At 37.2% G+C, this 13,758-nt stretch overlaps 1 protein-coding gene across 5 annotated transcripts in view; it reads left to right on the top strand.

Moving 5' to 3' along the window:
• Positions 1-13,758, top strand: part of LOC100933889 (E1A-binding protein p400-like) — a 136,130-nt gene that overhangs the window by 115,333 nt on the left and 7,039 nt on the right. For all 5 annotated transcript variants that reach the window (XM_031948373.1, XM_031948372.1, XM_031948371.1 and 2 more), the window contains 8 exons: positions 41-97; positions 514-592; positions 735-1,073; positions 5,490-5,535; positions 5,634-5,743; positions 7,287-7,491; positions 7,592-7,800; positions 10,204-10,416. In XM_031948373.1, the coding sequence (XP_031804233.1) occupies positions 41-97; positions 514-592; positions 735-1,073; positions 5,490-5,535; positions 5,634-5,743; positions 7,287-7,491; positions 7,592-7,800; positions 10,204-10,416 (1,258 nt within the window). The remainder of the gene's footprint in view (positions 1-40; positions 98-513; positions 593-734; positions 1,074-5,489; positions 5,536-5,633; positions 5,744-7,286; positions 7,492-7,591; positions 7,801-10,203; positions 10,417-13,758) is intronic.

The raw sequence follows: 13,758 nt of genomic DNA, 5'->3' as shown, positions 1-13,758 counted from the left end.
GCTTTCAACATTTCTCTCTTCTCTGTTCCATCCATTTTAGACTTGGCATGAATCCTTTCCAGAAGAATCCAAAGCATGCTTCAGTGTTAGCAGAAAGGTATGTGGATGTGCTTTTTTGTGCCAACTTGTGACTAGTTATGACCAATTATAAGACTCTTGTAATAGATTAGGTAAGAGTAATGAGAGTCTGAATTTGGGGTAGTCACATTAACGGAGAGAAGGGGACAGATCTATATCTTCAGTCTTCATCTCGCTTCTGAGCTGATAACTTAAACTGCATTCCTTAAAGACTCTAGTGGCCATGAAGACTAAACAGTTGATAGTCAGCAGCTTGGGAAAGAAAGGGTTTTAGCTGTTATGATGGTGCTAGGGAATACAAATATCTGAAGGTAGGGCAGAACAGAAACTGTTTCATTTTTTGTTTTTGTCTTGGTATATGCAGCAGTTAACATGACATGCAGCAGAGCATGGGTGATTAATAAATCCTACATTAATAAATCTATTTACTTTCAGTGGAATCAACTATGACAAACCCCTGCCTCCAATTCAGGTTGCATCTTTACGTGCTGAGAGAATTGCAAAAGAGAAAAAGGTATACAACTACATTTTAATCAGATCATATGTTCTCTAGTTGGAGAAAAAAGCTGTTCCTATCAGTGTGCAATAACTCCAGGGAACTGTGTTTTTTGTTCTTATTTTTCTCATATCTCTTGTATCCTTTTGCGCCCTTTTAGGCTTTGGCTGAGCAGCAGAGGGCCCAGCAGCAGACAGGCACCCAGCCCCCACAGCAGCAGCAGCAACAGCAGCAGCAGCAGCAGCCTGGGCAGCAGGGAACAGCTGGACAGCAGGCAGGTCAGGCCCAGCCTCAGGCTCAACCCCCTGGAGTCCAACAGCAGCAGCAGCAGCAGCAGCAGCAGCAGCAGCAGCAGCAACAGCAGCAACAGCAGCAACAACAGCAGCAGCAACAGCAGCAGCAGCAGCAGCAGCAGCAGCAGCAGCAGCAGCAGCAGCAGCAGCAACAGCAAACAAAGGTGCAGACTACAATTACCACTGTGGCCAGCACAGCAGTATTGGTGAGAAGGGAGACGTGTTTAAAAACAAAAATAGACAAACATATGGTTCAAACCATTTGGCATGAACCAAAAAAGAAGTGATTCTTTAGTGAATTTGTGAACATTTTGAAACTACAATCACAAAGCAAAAGCTCACTCTTTTGTCTTAATGAAAATGCAAAAAAAAAATTGATATTGGCTACATAGGTAAGATAGTACTGCATGGAGGAAATTTTTTGGTAAAAGTCCACTTACTGTATTTTTGAAGAAAGAAATTGATAATTAGCTTTGAATTACTTTTTTCTGGTATCTTTCCTAGTGCTTTATTCACTATTAATAGGATTTATTAAATGAAGTACATATCTAATATGGGAGTGGTGAACCAACCAAGAATAGGGAATATATGTCTGACTGAAAAAAAAAAAGATTGACTAAAAGAGGGCTTCTGAATTCAAGAACCATTTTTCAGTTCTTCATTTTAATTTAACAAGCACCCAGTAAATCCCCTGCACCAACCATAATACTCAGTATTGAGGTTACAAAGACAAAAATGCCTTCAAGGAGCTTCTCCTGGGGAGAAACAACTACCCCGATAGTTCTATGCTACACAGATATATACATATCGCACATGTACATGTACACATATACACACATATATGTAAGTGGAATTGCCTTGAAATTGTTGAAATTGTTGCTCATTGTTGAAAAGGGGGCAAGTCCATCACAGTTGATCATTATGTAATTCTTGTTGCTGTGTGCAATATTCTCTTGGTTCTACTCATTTCACTTAGAATCTGTTCATGTAAGTCTCTCTAAGCTTTTCTGAAATCAACTTGTTCATCATTTCTTATAAGACAATTATATTACATTACATTCATGTACCATAATTTATTCAGCCATTCCCTAACTGAGGGGATCCACTCAGTTTCCAGTTCCTTGCCACTACAAATAAGTCTGCTAAAACATTTTTGCACATGTATGTTCTTTTCCCTTTTTCATGATCTCTTCGGGGATATAGACCCAGTAGAGACACTGTTGGATCAAAAAGTATGCACAGTTTAATAATAGGGCCAGTCCCTAGACTGGTATTCTGCATACAGAATAAATACAAAGCAATTCTAGCCCTGAGATTAGGGGTAAAAATAGAAAATCTCATTGTGGAGAATCAGAAAAGATTATCAATGATTGGTCCTTGAGTTGCTCTTTGAACAGGATTGAGGAGGTCCAAGAGTTGGAAATAAGGGCTAAGTGAAGGCTAGAGGGGGAGATAATAACCTTGACAAGGCAGGGCAAGTTGGCCAACTAGATGTATGAGATGAGGAAACATGGGTTGGGGCTAGTTTGTAAAGTCCTTTAAATGCCAAAGACAGACTTTTTTTTAATCCTAAAAGGTGGAGAGAGCCTCAGGAACTTATTGTACAGGGGAATGACAAAGTCAGACCTGTTTAGAAATAAATATCAGTCAAAGAGGGGAAAGATACATCAGAAAAGCTTTAGGCAAGGAGACCAATTAAGACACTCCTATAGTTGGAGTGAGAGTTGATGAGGATCTGAATTTGGAATGGTCATATAAATGGAGGGGAGGGGACAGAACTATATTATTCGGTCCTCATCTGGCTCCTGAACTCTATTCCTTTAAAAAAAAAAAAAAAAAAAACTTCCTTCTAGAAATCTGTACTTGGATGTTCCATATTTGGCATGTCCAAAATAAAACTCAACCTTTTGCCCTTAAAACTGCCCCTTACCCTTTTCTAAATGTGTTGTTTTTGTCAAGGGTACTATGATTTCTACAGAACCTCTGGTTTATAGCTTCTGACTCATTCCCAACTCTTCCTTCTTATTTGCCTCTCATCTTCAGACCTGTTGATTCTACCTATGCAACTGCTCAAAGAGCTGTATTAGGCACATAAAGTTTATTTATTTATTTAGTTTTTATTTTTTTGCTTGAGGCAATTGGGGTTAGGTGACTTGCCCACGGTCACACAGCTAGGAAGTGATAAGTATATCAGGCTAGATTTGAATTCAGGTCCTCCTGACTTAAGGGCTGGTGTTCTATCCACTGCACCACCTAGCTGTCCCAGGCACATATAGTTTAGATCATGCTATTTGTTCAGGCAGATTGATGGTTGTATAATAGTGATTTTTATTGTTGTGTCAGCATGTGGGTTCATGCCCTTTGGCCTAGACCATTGTGGTAGTCTCATCATCCTTCTGGCCCTTATTCTCTCTCCTCTCCCAAATAAATACTCAGGTTTGACCATATTTCCTCCTGTTGAATGAGCACCAGTGACTGTCAGTTAACCCTGTGACAAAAGAATGTAGACATTTAAAGTCCTTCACAGTCCAGTGCTAGCCTGTCTTTGAAGAGATTCTTTCCTCTCCATTTCATCTGCTTCTCTTACTCAGATGGAACTGTCTTTAATCCTCCCCTTCACTGTGCATAATCCCTTGCTACTTTCTAAACAAAGCAAGGGCCACTTTTTCTGTTCTGAATTGTATGAGTTCTCTTCCTGGATTTTGGTTCAATCTAACATACAATTTACTTTAGGTTCATTACGTATAGATTCTTGTTTATGATGATGTATATACATGTTTTTCTCTAGTAAAGTGACTTGAGGGTAGTTGTTGTGAAAGTAGAGTTGCCTGTCCTTTTCGTTTGATTTTAGTCCTTTTATATCATCTGTATCTCTTAATATAAAGAAAATCAAAAAGTGGCTCATTCTTCAGTCAAAACAGGATCTGTTGGATTTTTTTCCTGCCTTTTTTTCAAAATGGTATTTTGTCTTGCATCAAACAAATTGAATCTAATGGTTCCCTTTTTATATTTGTACTTAGCTCCATAAACTTTATACTTAGGCCATCTAGGTAACTTGTTGGATGTAGTTCTTTAAATAAGGTTTTAAATTACTTTTTTTTTTTTCTTATGAACAATTCTAACTTTTCAGGATTAATCAAAGATGAAGATTGATAGTCCAATGTATTTTATCTAGTGGCAAATAAGAGACTTACTGATCTAGGGTATTGAGTTTCTTGTGGTACCACAGTCAAGGTCAAATTTCAAAAAGCAAAAATATTAGTGAGAAGTTCCTAGACTGTCCATTTAGTATAATGACTATCTGCTAGAAACTACAGGTCGGTCTGGTCTGAAGAATGACCTATCCTAAAGTATATTTTCTTTTCAATCAATCAACCTTTGAACTTATAAGGGACAAATGTGGTAAAGAAAAGAGGGATATATTGTGTTTGTCTGTGTTTGTCCTTGTTTTTCATTTTTAATCTCTTGAGTACTTGAGTTTGTAGTTTTAATGAATATTTTTGGCAGGTTTCTGGTAGAGATGATTTAAATCTCTAAGTTGAGGAACTTGAAGGCTCATTGACTCATCAGTGGGGGAAAAAATACTAAAGGAATAAAAATCTTACATCTTCTCCCAATTCACTTGCATTTATACATAGCTCATAGTCAGATAACATTTATATAGTGATCATTATATTGACATAGACTTTAAAAAGTATTTTGTTGTAGAGGATTATTCTTCTGGAACCCAGCTGCTGCTGCTGCTTTTTCTGTTACTACTCTACTACTATTTTTTTCTTCTTACCTCTCCCCTCCCCAAGACAGAAAGCAATCTGGTATAGGTTTTACATGCACAATCATTTGAAACATATTTCTATATTAGTCATATTGTGAAAGACAAAATCAGAACATAAGGAAAAAACTATGAGAAATAACAACAAAAAAGTATGCTTCAAACCTCATTCAGTCTCCATAGTTCTCTCTCTCAATGTAGATGGCATTTTATTATATTAAAATTGTCATGGATCACTGTATTGTTGAGAAGAGCCAAGTCTATTGTAGTTGATTACCATAGGCTTGCAGTTAATGTCTACAATATTCTCCCGCTTCATAGAGGCCGGCTTCTGAAACCGTAGTTTAACTTCATATGAGGTCTTGTTAGCTAAATGTAGGGGTTGTGAAATTATGATTCACTCAATAAATGTTATATTTATATACCTATATACCTAGGATCATGTAAAAATTTCTCTGGTGAAAAGGGATTGCAAGTAGAAAAAAGTTTAAGAAGCTCTGCTATAGAGTAAAACTTCCAAACTTCATGGGTCCAGAGAGTCTGTGGATAGATTTCTGGGAGTCCATAAACTCTTTTAGGAAGAAAATGACATCTTTTCCTCCTACAATCTGATTCTGGACAGAGGTTTGTCTCAAAACTTCTCCAGAACTCCAGACTCCAGACGAGTGGAGACCAGGACACAAACTTGGTTACTAAATTCTATGCTAGAGATTCACTGTTGTAAACCATGCAAGAGCACCATCACTTTCATATGACAAATGCATTTGTATTTGAGAAACTCAAAATTTTTTCAGCTGTAAAAGTAACAGCTTAAAATTTTTAAGTTACTTGATTCTTCTTTCTAAAACAGGCTGGAACAATTAAAACATCAGCCACTGGGACAAGCATGTCAGCTGGTAAGAAGACTAAGAAAGCATTGAAATGAGAAAGTTTTACATATTTTCCTTAAATGCCAGTTTTACATATTTTCCTTAAACATTTATTTTCTTTGCAGGTACAGTTAGCGGAAATGTTATAGTGAACACAATAGCTGGAGTCCCTGCTGCCACCTTTCAATCCATTAACAAGCGTATTGCTTCACCAGTTGTGCCTGGAAATTTAACAGTGAGTTAATTGCCAATCTATTGATGCTAAAATATTATTGAAGATCTTTGGTGTTTCCAACACCAAATCAACAGCTAAATGAAAAAGCTGTGAATAGGAGACTCATTGATGTAGTATGCTGAGCTATGCAAATACAGAAAGTTGGTGAGAAGTCTTTTGCTGGGTACCCTCTGGAGAGAAATGGAAGTTATTGTTATTTCTTTACACATTGGGATAACATAGTAGAAAGAACATGGAACTACCTAGTCTAAGCTCTAGGCCTGGTCTGACCACTTTTTGGCAAATCACTGACACTTTGTGAGATAGTAATCCCTTTCTTTTCTCCCAGGATAGCTGTGAAAATTGCATGTGATACAAAAGGGGGATGCATTTTGAAACATTGAAGTAATACCTAAACATTATTAAGGTGATCAAGAGTAGCTTTTTCCTTAAAAGTTGCTTATTGTAGGAAGGGAAAGGGTATGTAAAGGTCCCTATCAGGTTCTAGCCAGTACTAGTTAGAAACCTCTCTCCCCAGGGTATTGAGTGGAATATTATCTTCAGGTTTAGTAAGAGGTTGGAAACTCAGCATTCTGGAATGAAACATTTGAATCAGTATCTTTTTAGGAGGGAGGTAAAATGAAGTTTCTAGGGAACAGTAAAGTTCTCTTTTCTATTAAGATAGTTTCATAGTCCCAAGTATTTTAAATTACTTGTTAAAAATTGTTTTTCCCATATATGATGTAAACTTGCTGAGAATTTACCCAATCCAGCAGATGTCTTTTGATGAAGATGTTGTTCTTACTTAGTTTTTCTGCTCTGCAGTAAAAAGATCCAGTGAAGACAGGAGCTCCAGGAAAGAAGACTACCTTGTACACAGTGGCACTTAATAAGTGTTTGTGGAATTGAACAGTGTTTATGGGCCAGGCTTGTGACAACAGGAGTACTGTGAGAGCATGGCCAGTGCTTTGGTTGATACCTGAGAGATTCATTGCAGGGATCGAGAACCAGGGAAAGAAGCAAGGAAAAAGTGGTCATACATTTCATCACAGAGAAGACAGTTCATAATGTGTGAAAACACCAAATATAATTTAAATAGTTATTATGTTAGGCAAGAAAACATATTCAGAGAATAGACACAATTTCCTTATGTTCGGTGGAAAAAAAGGTCTTCCAGGTGGGGGACATGGAGGTGAGATGGGTCTTATGTTGTCAGCTTGAGTGTTCTCTTCTAATGTAGGAAATGATTATTTCTGTAGTTGAGTTGGAATTCTGTAATGAAGCATTATGTGATAAGTGTGAATTCAGCCATCTGTATTTTGTTGTATCCATAATATGATATACTTTTAGTTTGTTAGAAATTCCAGCTGTAAAATCAAAGTATACTAATTTATATTTGCATAATATTTTGCTTTGAAAAGAACTCTTTCATTTATTTTTCTTCATTCTTGTTTTTTAAAAAACTTTGTTCTTTTTCTTTTTCTTTGAAAATTCCTTTTGAGCTTCAGAGAGTTTTCAGGTTGTCTGAGGCAAATTGATATTTGTGTCTTTCTAACTTTTTTAGACTACAGGCAGTGCGTCTCCTGCTCAAGTAGTTCATGCACAGCCTCGAACCGTTGCCACACCTGCTGCGTCCACCGAACTGGTCTCTCTGGCATCCACCCAGGGGGTTCGTGCTGTCACTTCTGTGACTGCCTCTGCTGTGGTCACCACCAACCTGACTCCTGTGCAGGCTCAGACTAGGTCTTTAGTGACTCAGGTGACTCAAGGTAAAAGTTTGATTCCCCTTTTAAAATTCTTACTCATATCTGAACATGGGATCAGAAGGAAAATGCAGCCCTTTAATAATAATAATAAACATCTTTTCAGCCACAGGGGTTCAGCTTCCTGGCAAAACAATCACCCCAGCCCACTTCCAGCTTCTCAGACAACAGCAGCAGCAGCAACAGCAGCAGCAGCAGCAACAGCAACAACAGCAGCAGCAGCAGCAGCAGCAAGCAGCTCAAGTGCAAGTACCACAGATCCAAGGCCAAGCCCAGTCCCCTGCCCAGATGAAAGCTGTGGGGAAGTTAACACCGGTGAGAAGTGTGCTCCTGAGAACTAACATTAGGAAACTTTATTTTAGGCATAACTAACATACACAAACAAAATTTCTGGTAGCTGGGTCATCCAAAATCTTTTCTTGTGTCATAAAAACTTAACAGTTTAGAGGCGTGAAACTATTTTATTCTGTCTTTAAATGAGAATGTTTTACATGTAAATGCTGAATTTCTGCATCTTGATTTTTATGGGATGTTACAGTACCTTACCACTGATGATCTTTGGAAGCAGACAGAAATGGGGAAGGAATGAATTCCAAAATTTTTTGTATTAAATAGTTCTTCCTCTTGAATACATAAGAACTTTTCAATTAAATAGCTCTTGATATATTCTGCTTTTATACTACTTTCATTTAATAATGTATTTTTCCTCCTGCCTTTTCCAGAATATTTCTTATATTTGTAACAAAGTTTATAAAAGAAACAAAATAGCTTAGAAAAAATTAACATTTCAGCCAAGCATGACATTAAGTAATATTCTGTGCCCCCATCTTTGCAAAGAAAGTGGGAGAGTACCTTTTCTTCTCTGAGGCCAAGATTATTCTTTATAAACTGTTCAGCCTTTAGTGGGGTTTTTCATTTGTTCTTTCCCCTTACATTGTTTTACTCCTTTTGTACATTCTTTTCCTGGTTCTGATAACTTCAGTTTATATCATTTCATATAAGTTTTTCTATACTTATCTATATTTATCTCATTTCTTATAGTAATACAGTATTCTATTAGACCATGCATTACAATGTACTTGGTTAGCCATTCCCCAATTGATGGGCATCTACTTTGTTTCCAGTTTTTTGTAAATACAAAAAACATCATTATAAATTGTTTGTATATAGAGTCTTTATTGTATTAACCTCCTTGAGGTGGTAAGATCTCAGAATCAAAGTATATAAACATTTTTGTCACTTTAACATAATTACAATTGACAGAATAGTTGTACCATTTCATAGCTCCATCAATAGTTAGTAGACTTAATTTTTTTTTATTATAGCTTTTTATTTACAAGATATATGCATGGATAATTTTTCAGCATTGATAATTGCAAAATTGCAAAACCTTTTCTTCCAACTTTTCCCCTCCTTCCCCTCACCCCTTCCCTCAGACGGCAGATTGACCAAAATATGTTAAAGTATAAATTAAATATGTGTACATGTCCATACAGTTATTTTGTTGTACAAAAAGAATTGGGCTTTGAAATAGTGTACGATTTACTTGTGAAGGAAATAAAAAATGCAGGCAGACAAAAATAGTGGGATTGGGAATTCTATATATTGTTCATAGTCATCTCCCAGAGTTCTTTCGCTGGGTGTAGCTGGTTCAATTCATTACTTCTCTATTGGAACTGATTTGGTTCATCTCATTGTTGAAGAGGGCCATGAGTAGACTTAATTTTAAAGAAATTGTATTTCTTGATTTATTTGATGAAACGACAATTTATTAAAAAAAAAATTTTCTCATGAGACTTGGGAATACTGATTTCTTTTTGTAATGGACTTGCTAATCAATCAGAATCTGTTTTGTTGTTTCATTATGTAAAGTTCATAAGTCTACTTTGATAAATGTAAAATTCATGATAGTCCTAGACTGTTCCAGATTGTTCTCAATACTGAGAGGCTATAATACATCCTTTTCTGAATTACAAATCCTAGGATGTCAATAAATTTTCAAATCCTTATTACATTTGAGAAGCACTTTAAAAACCATAAAGCTCTGTGTGTATATGTGTATATGTATGTATGTATATGTGTATGTGTGTGAGAGACAGACAAAGATGGAGAGAGAGAGAGACTTGTTATTTGCTTGCATTTTGTTTTCTTTCTCAGTTTTTCTTCCTTCTTGATCTGATTTTTCTTGTGAAAAAAGATAACTGTATAAATATGTATAAATATATTGGATCTAACATATATTTCAACATATTTAACACGTATTGAATTACCTGCCAGTTAGGGGAGGGGTGGAGGGAAGGAGGAAAAAATTTGGAACAAAAGGTTATGCAAGGATCAATATTGGAAAAATTACCCATGCAGGGGCAGCTAGGTAGTGCAGTGGATAGAGCGCCAGCCCTGAACTCAACCTGAGTTCAGATCTGGCCTTAGACACTTTCTACTTCCTAGCTGTGTGACTCTGAGCAAGTCACTTAACCTTAATTGCCTCAGGCAAAAAAAAAATTACCCATTCATATGCTTTGTAAATAAAAAGCTTTAATAATTAAATTTTTTTTAAATTTAAAAAAATAATTAAAAAAAAGAGAGATCAGTAGTTATTAATGATTATATTCTCTTTAGGTATTAAGAATTTATGCATGAGGGTGTATCAGTTTTCAGAGGAGCAAATTTTAAAATGGAGCTATCTTGCATGATAATGAACAGTTTATTTGTTTTTAGGAACACCTGATCAAAATGCAGAAACAGAAGCTTCAATTGCCTCCACAGTCAGGACCTCAGCAGCAGGCTCAGCCAGGGGCCCAGCCACAGGCAACCCAAGTCCAGGTACAGCAGCAGCCCCAGCAGACACCGCAGCTTGCAGCAGTTGCAGCCCCAAGGCCTGGAGCTCTTCTCACAGGCACGACGGTAGCCAACCTTCAAGTAGCTCGTCTTGTAAGTTTTAATTTAATGTGGTTCATGTTGGGGTGACCAGCACATAGAGCCAAGCCAAAGAACAGTCTAGAGCAGGGGTCCTCAAACTTTTTAGATAGGGGGCCAGTTCACTGTCCCTCAGACTATTGGAGGGCTGGACTATAATAAAAACAAAAACTTTGTTTTGTGGGACTTTAAATAAAGAAACTTCATAGCCCTGGGTGAAGGGGATAATCGTCCTCAGCTGCCGCATCTGGCCTGCGGCCGTAGTTTGAGGATCCCTGGTCTAGAGCATGTCTGAGTGCTTGAAAAGGAGGGACACAAGACTTGGGAGAGTAGATCAATACAGATGATCTGCTTTTGCGTGGTGAGTTCTGAGACCTACCTTGATAGGTATCAAAGAGGTGATCACTAGATGGGGTGGCAGGGGCACATGTGAAGGAAGAATGGAAGATAAGGTTGGGGAGATCTTTCTAATGGCAGAACAAATCTTAGACTTTAGGTATTGGTGAATCTTTGAAGGTGTGGGGAAAAAAATAATCTAGACTCTTCATTTTAGCTTTTCAGAGGCATTTCTTCTTGAGAAAACTTTTAAAGGTACAATTCCCTCTGCTAATTTTGGGACCATTTTTGTCCTAGACAACTTCCAATTTACATTTTCTAGTAATTTTGAGATAAATAATGAAATTCTGCATCAAAATAAAAGAAATATACATGGTTTAAATTGGTTTACCAGACAGTACAATAGAAGTGTTGATATCACCCACTTTTGGTTCTTTTTTTTTTTTTTTTTTTTGCTGCTGAGGCAATTGGGGTTAAGTGACTTGTCCAGGGTCACACAGCCAGGAGGTGTTAAGTGTCTGAGGCCAGATTTGGACTCAGGACCTCCTGATTTCAGAGCTGGCGCTCTATCTACTGCACCACTTGGCTGCCCCTATATCACACACTCTAGAACAAAATATCTTCCTGAAACCAACCAACTTACTCTTAACATGTCTTTTTTCAATCTGGTCAACAGTAAATAAAGACTGGACCTCTAATTTCATTGACATAAGAAACTTCCAGTTGAGGAAACTGTAGATCATTGTAGATCAGCTTCTTCTCTGCAACCAGGAGGACTAGACTGTAGACTGTTGACTAGAGCCATAAGAAGTTATGTGACTTGCTTAGAGTAACAAGCTAGTATTTTCAGATATAAGACTTGAATCTAAGTCTTTCTTCAAGGCTAGAAAGACATTTTCATTTACAGTTTGGTCATCATTATCAAAAGATAAACACTTGCTAGTGTTCCTAATCTTAGGATTTTAAGATTTTCTCTCTTGAATTGCCTTCCATTTCTTCAAATTGTCCTATCTTTTCTCTCTTTCCTAGCTGGGTTCCTAGAAAAAGCAATCTGCAGAGCTTCCTTTCCTTTAACTCATCCTTTGCAGTCTAGAAACTACAACATTCAACTGAAAGGGTTCTCTCCATCAGATTTAAGAGTCTTCTTGACATTTCTGCTGTACAATTGACCACCATCTTATTCTGGGTTTTTATGATGTGATTTTCTCCTGGTTTTTCTTTCTGCCTAACTACTCCTTACTCTCTTTTGCTGACTTATTCATATCAGATCCTGTGGTCCTCCTCTTGTTAGCTTAGAAGTTCTGTTGCCATCTCAGTATTTCGGTGACTCCTATATTTGTGTTTCCAGCTGTACGCGCATTTCACTCACCATTCTCTCACATGAATTATAGTCATTTCAAACTGGATGTCCCAGAGACATCTCAAATTCAACATATCTAAAATTGAACATTTTTCTTTTCCCTCCCCCCCCGCCCTTCTCCCCCAACAGCTACCCTTCTTTCAAACTTCCCTTTTGCTGGAAAGGACACCATCATTTTTACATTGTGCTGCTGTGTTATCTTCACAGCTTTTCACATATCCCTCATTTAGCAGACCCTGCCATTTCTGCTTCTTTCTGTTCTTTTATAACTTGAGCCTTAGTCCTAGTCCTCATCACCTTTAGCCCATACTGTTATAATAACCTCCTTATAGTTCTTCCTACTTCAAGTTTCTCCCAATTCTATTCTATCATATACATCTGCCAAAGTGATTTTTTGTCAAGTGTGACTCTTTCTTTGCTATTCTTTCCTCAATAAACTCCAATGATTCCCTATTGTTTCTAGGATAAAATATAAACTTTTGTGTTTGGATTTTAAAGCTCTTTATGATCTGGCCCAAACTTCTCTTTTCAGTCTCAGCATGCTTTACTACTCTTTCCTCACTAAGTGGTCCCATCACACTGACTTTTTCTCTGTTCCTCTCAGAAGTGCTCCTTGCCCTATTTCTGTCCCTTGCACTGTCTGCCTCTTATGTTTGGAGTGCACTACCTCCCTCCTTAGTCCTGCCTTGGAGATTTCACAGGACCTTCACAGGGACCACCTTGCTAAAAAATTGTCTTTCCTGATGATTTCACTCACTTTTTAGTGTTCTTCCCTCCATCTGTACTTATTTGGTCTCTGGATTTGTGTCATGGATAGATTTATATGGGGGTATTTTTCTCCCCCAATAGAATTTAAGGTCCCTTTAGAACAGGGATTATTTCATTCTGGGGATTTATATCCCCCGGGCCCTAGCATCTAGTAGCTCTATAGTAAGCTAATGGGTTGACTGAAATATTGATTCAAGGAAAACTGATTAGATCAGATTTAAGGGAGGCCAAGAGTTCAAGATACTGACATTATTACATCATTTCTTAATTTTTATAACATAATGAATTCCTAGTGTTATGTGCTTTCACAGATGTTTTTATTTAGGGGAGGAGGCAATAATGCAGTAAAAACTGTTTTTTTAGAAATGCTGATCTTTTAAAAGATTAAGCTTAACAGTAATTCAAGAAGAAGGATGAAAGCAAAGAATTTGATGTAAGATTACCAAAAGAGGTTATTAAAATAATTGCCATGGGAGTCCATGGACCTAGATTTATAGTGGTGGCAGGTGGTATAGAAAAGAAGGGCTTTGGAGGAGAAATAGCAGAAATTTTTGGGATTGGAAATAGATGTAAAGGAGAGGGAGGAATAAATGCATTTATTCTGTCAGTCTTCCTTTTCTAACTTTTTTCATTAGTCTCTTCCTTTTTGTATCTACTGTTACTACTGTAAAGGCTCTCCAACTCACTCATTGAGGATTATTGCAAAATTTATTTAATTGTCTCTATTCAGATATTCTCTTCCAACCCATCTTGTGAATCGCTTTCATCTTACTGTTTTTATATCCATTTCATTTTCCAAAACACAGATCTTCTCATATTATGTCCTTGCTCTCAAACTTTCAGAGTGTCTGTTAGTTAAGGTCCAGGATCTTTAACCTGGCATTCAAGAATAC

Source organism: Sarcophilus harrisii, chromosome 1, assembly GCF_902635505.1.
Source record: "Sarcophilus harrisii chromosome 1, mSarHar1.11, whole genome shotgun sequence".
Lineage (NCBI taxonomy): Eukaryota > Metazoa > Chordata > Mammalia > Dasyuromorphia > Dasyuridae > Sarcophilus > Sarcophilus harrisii.
This window is presented reverse-complemented; position numbering and strand designations above follow the sequence as displayed.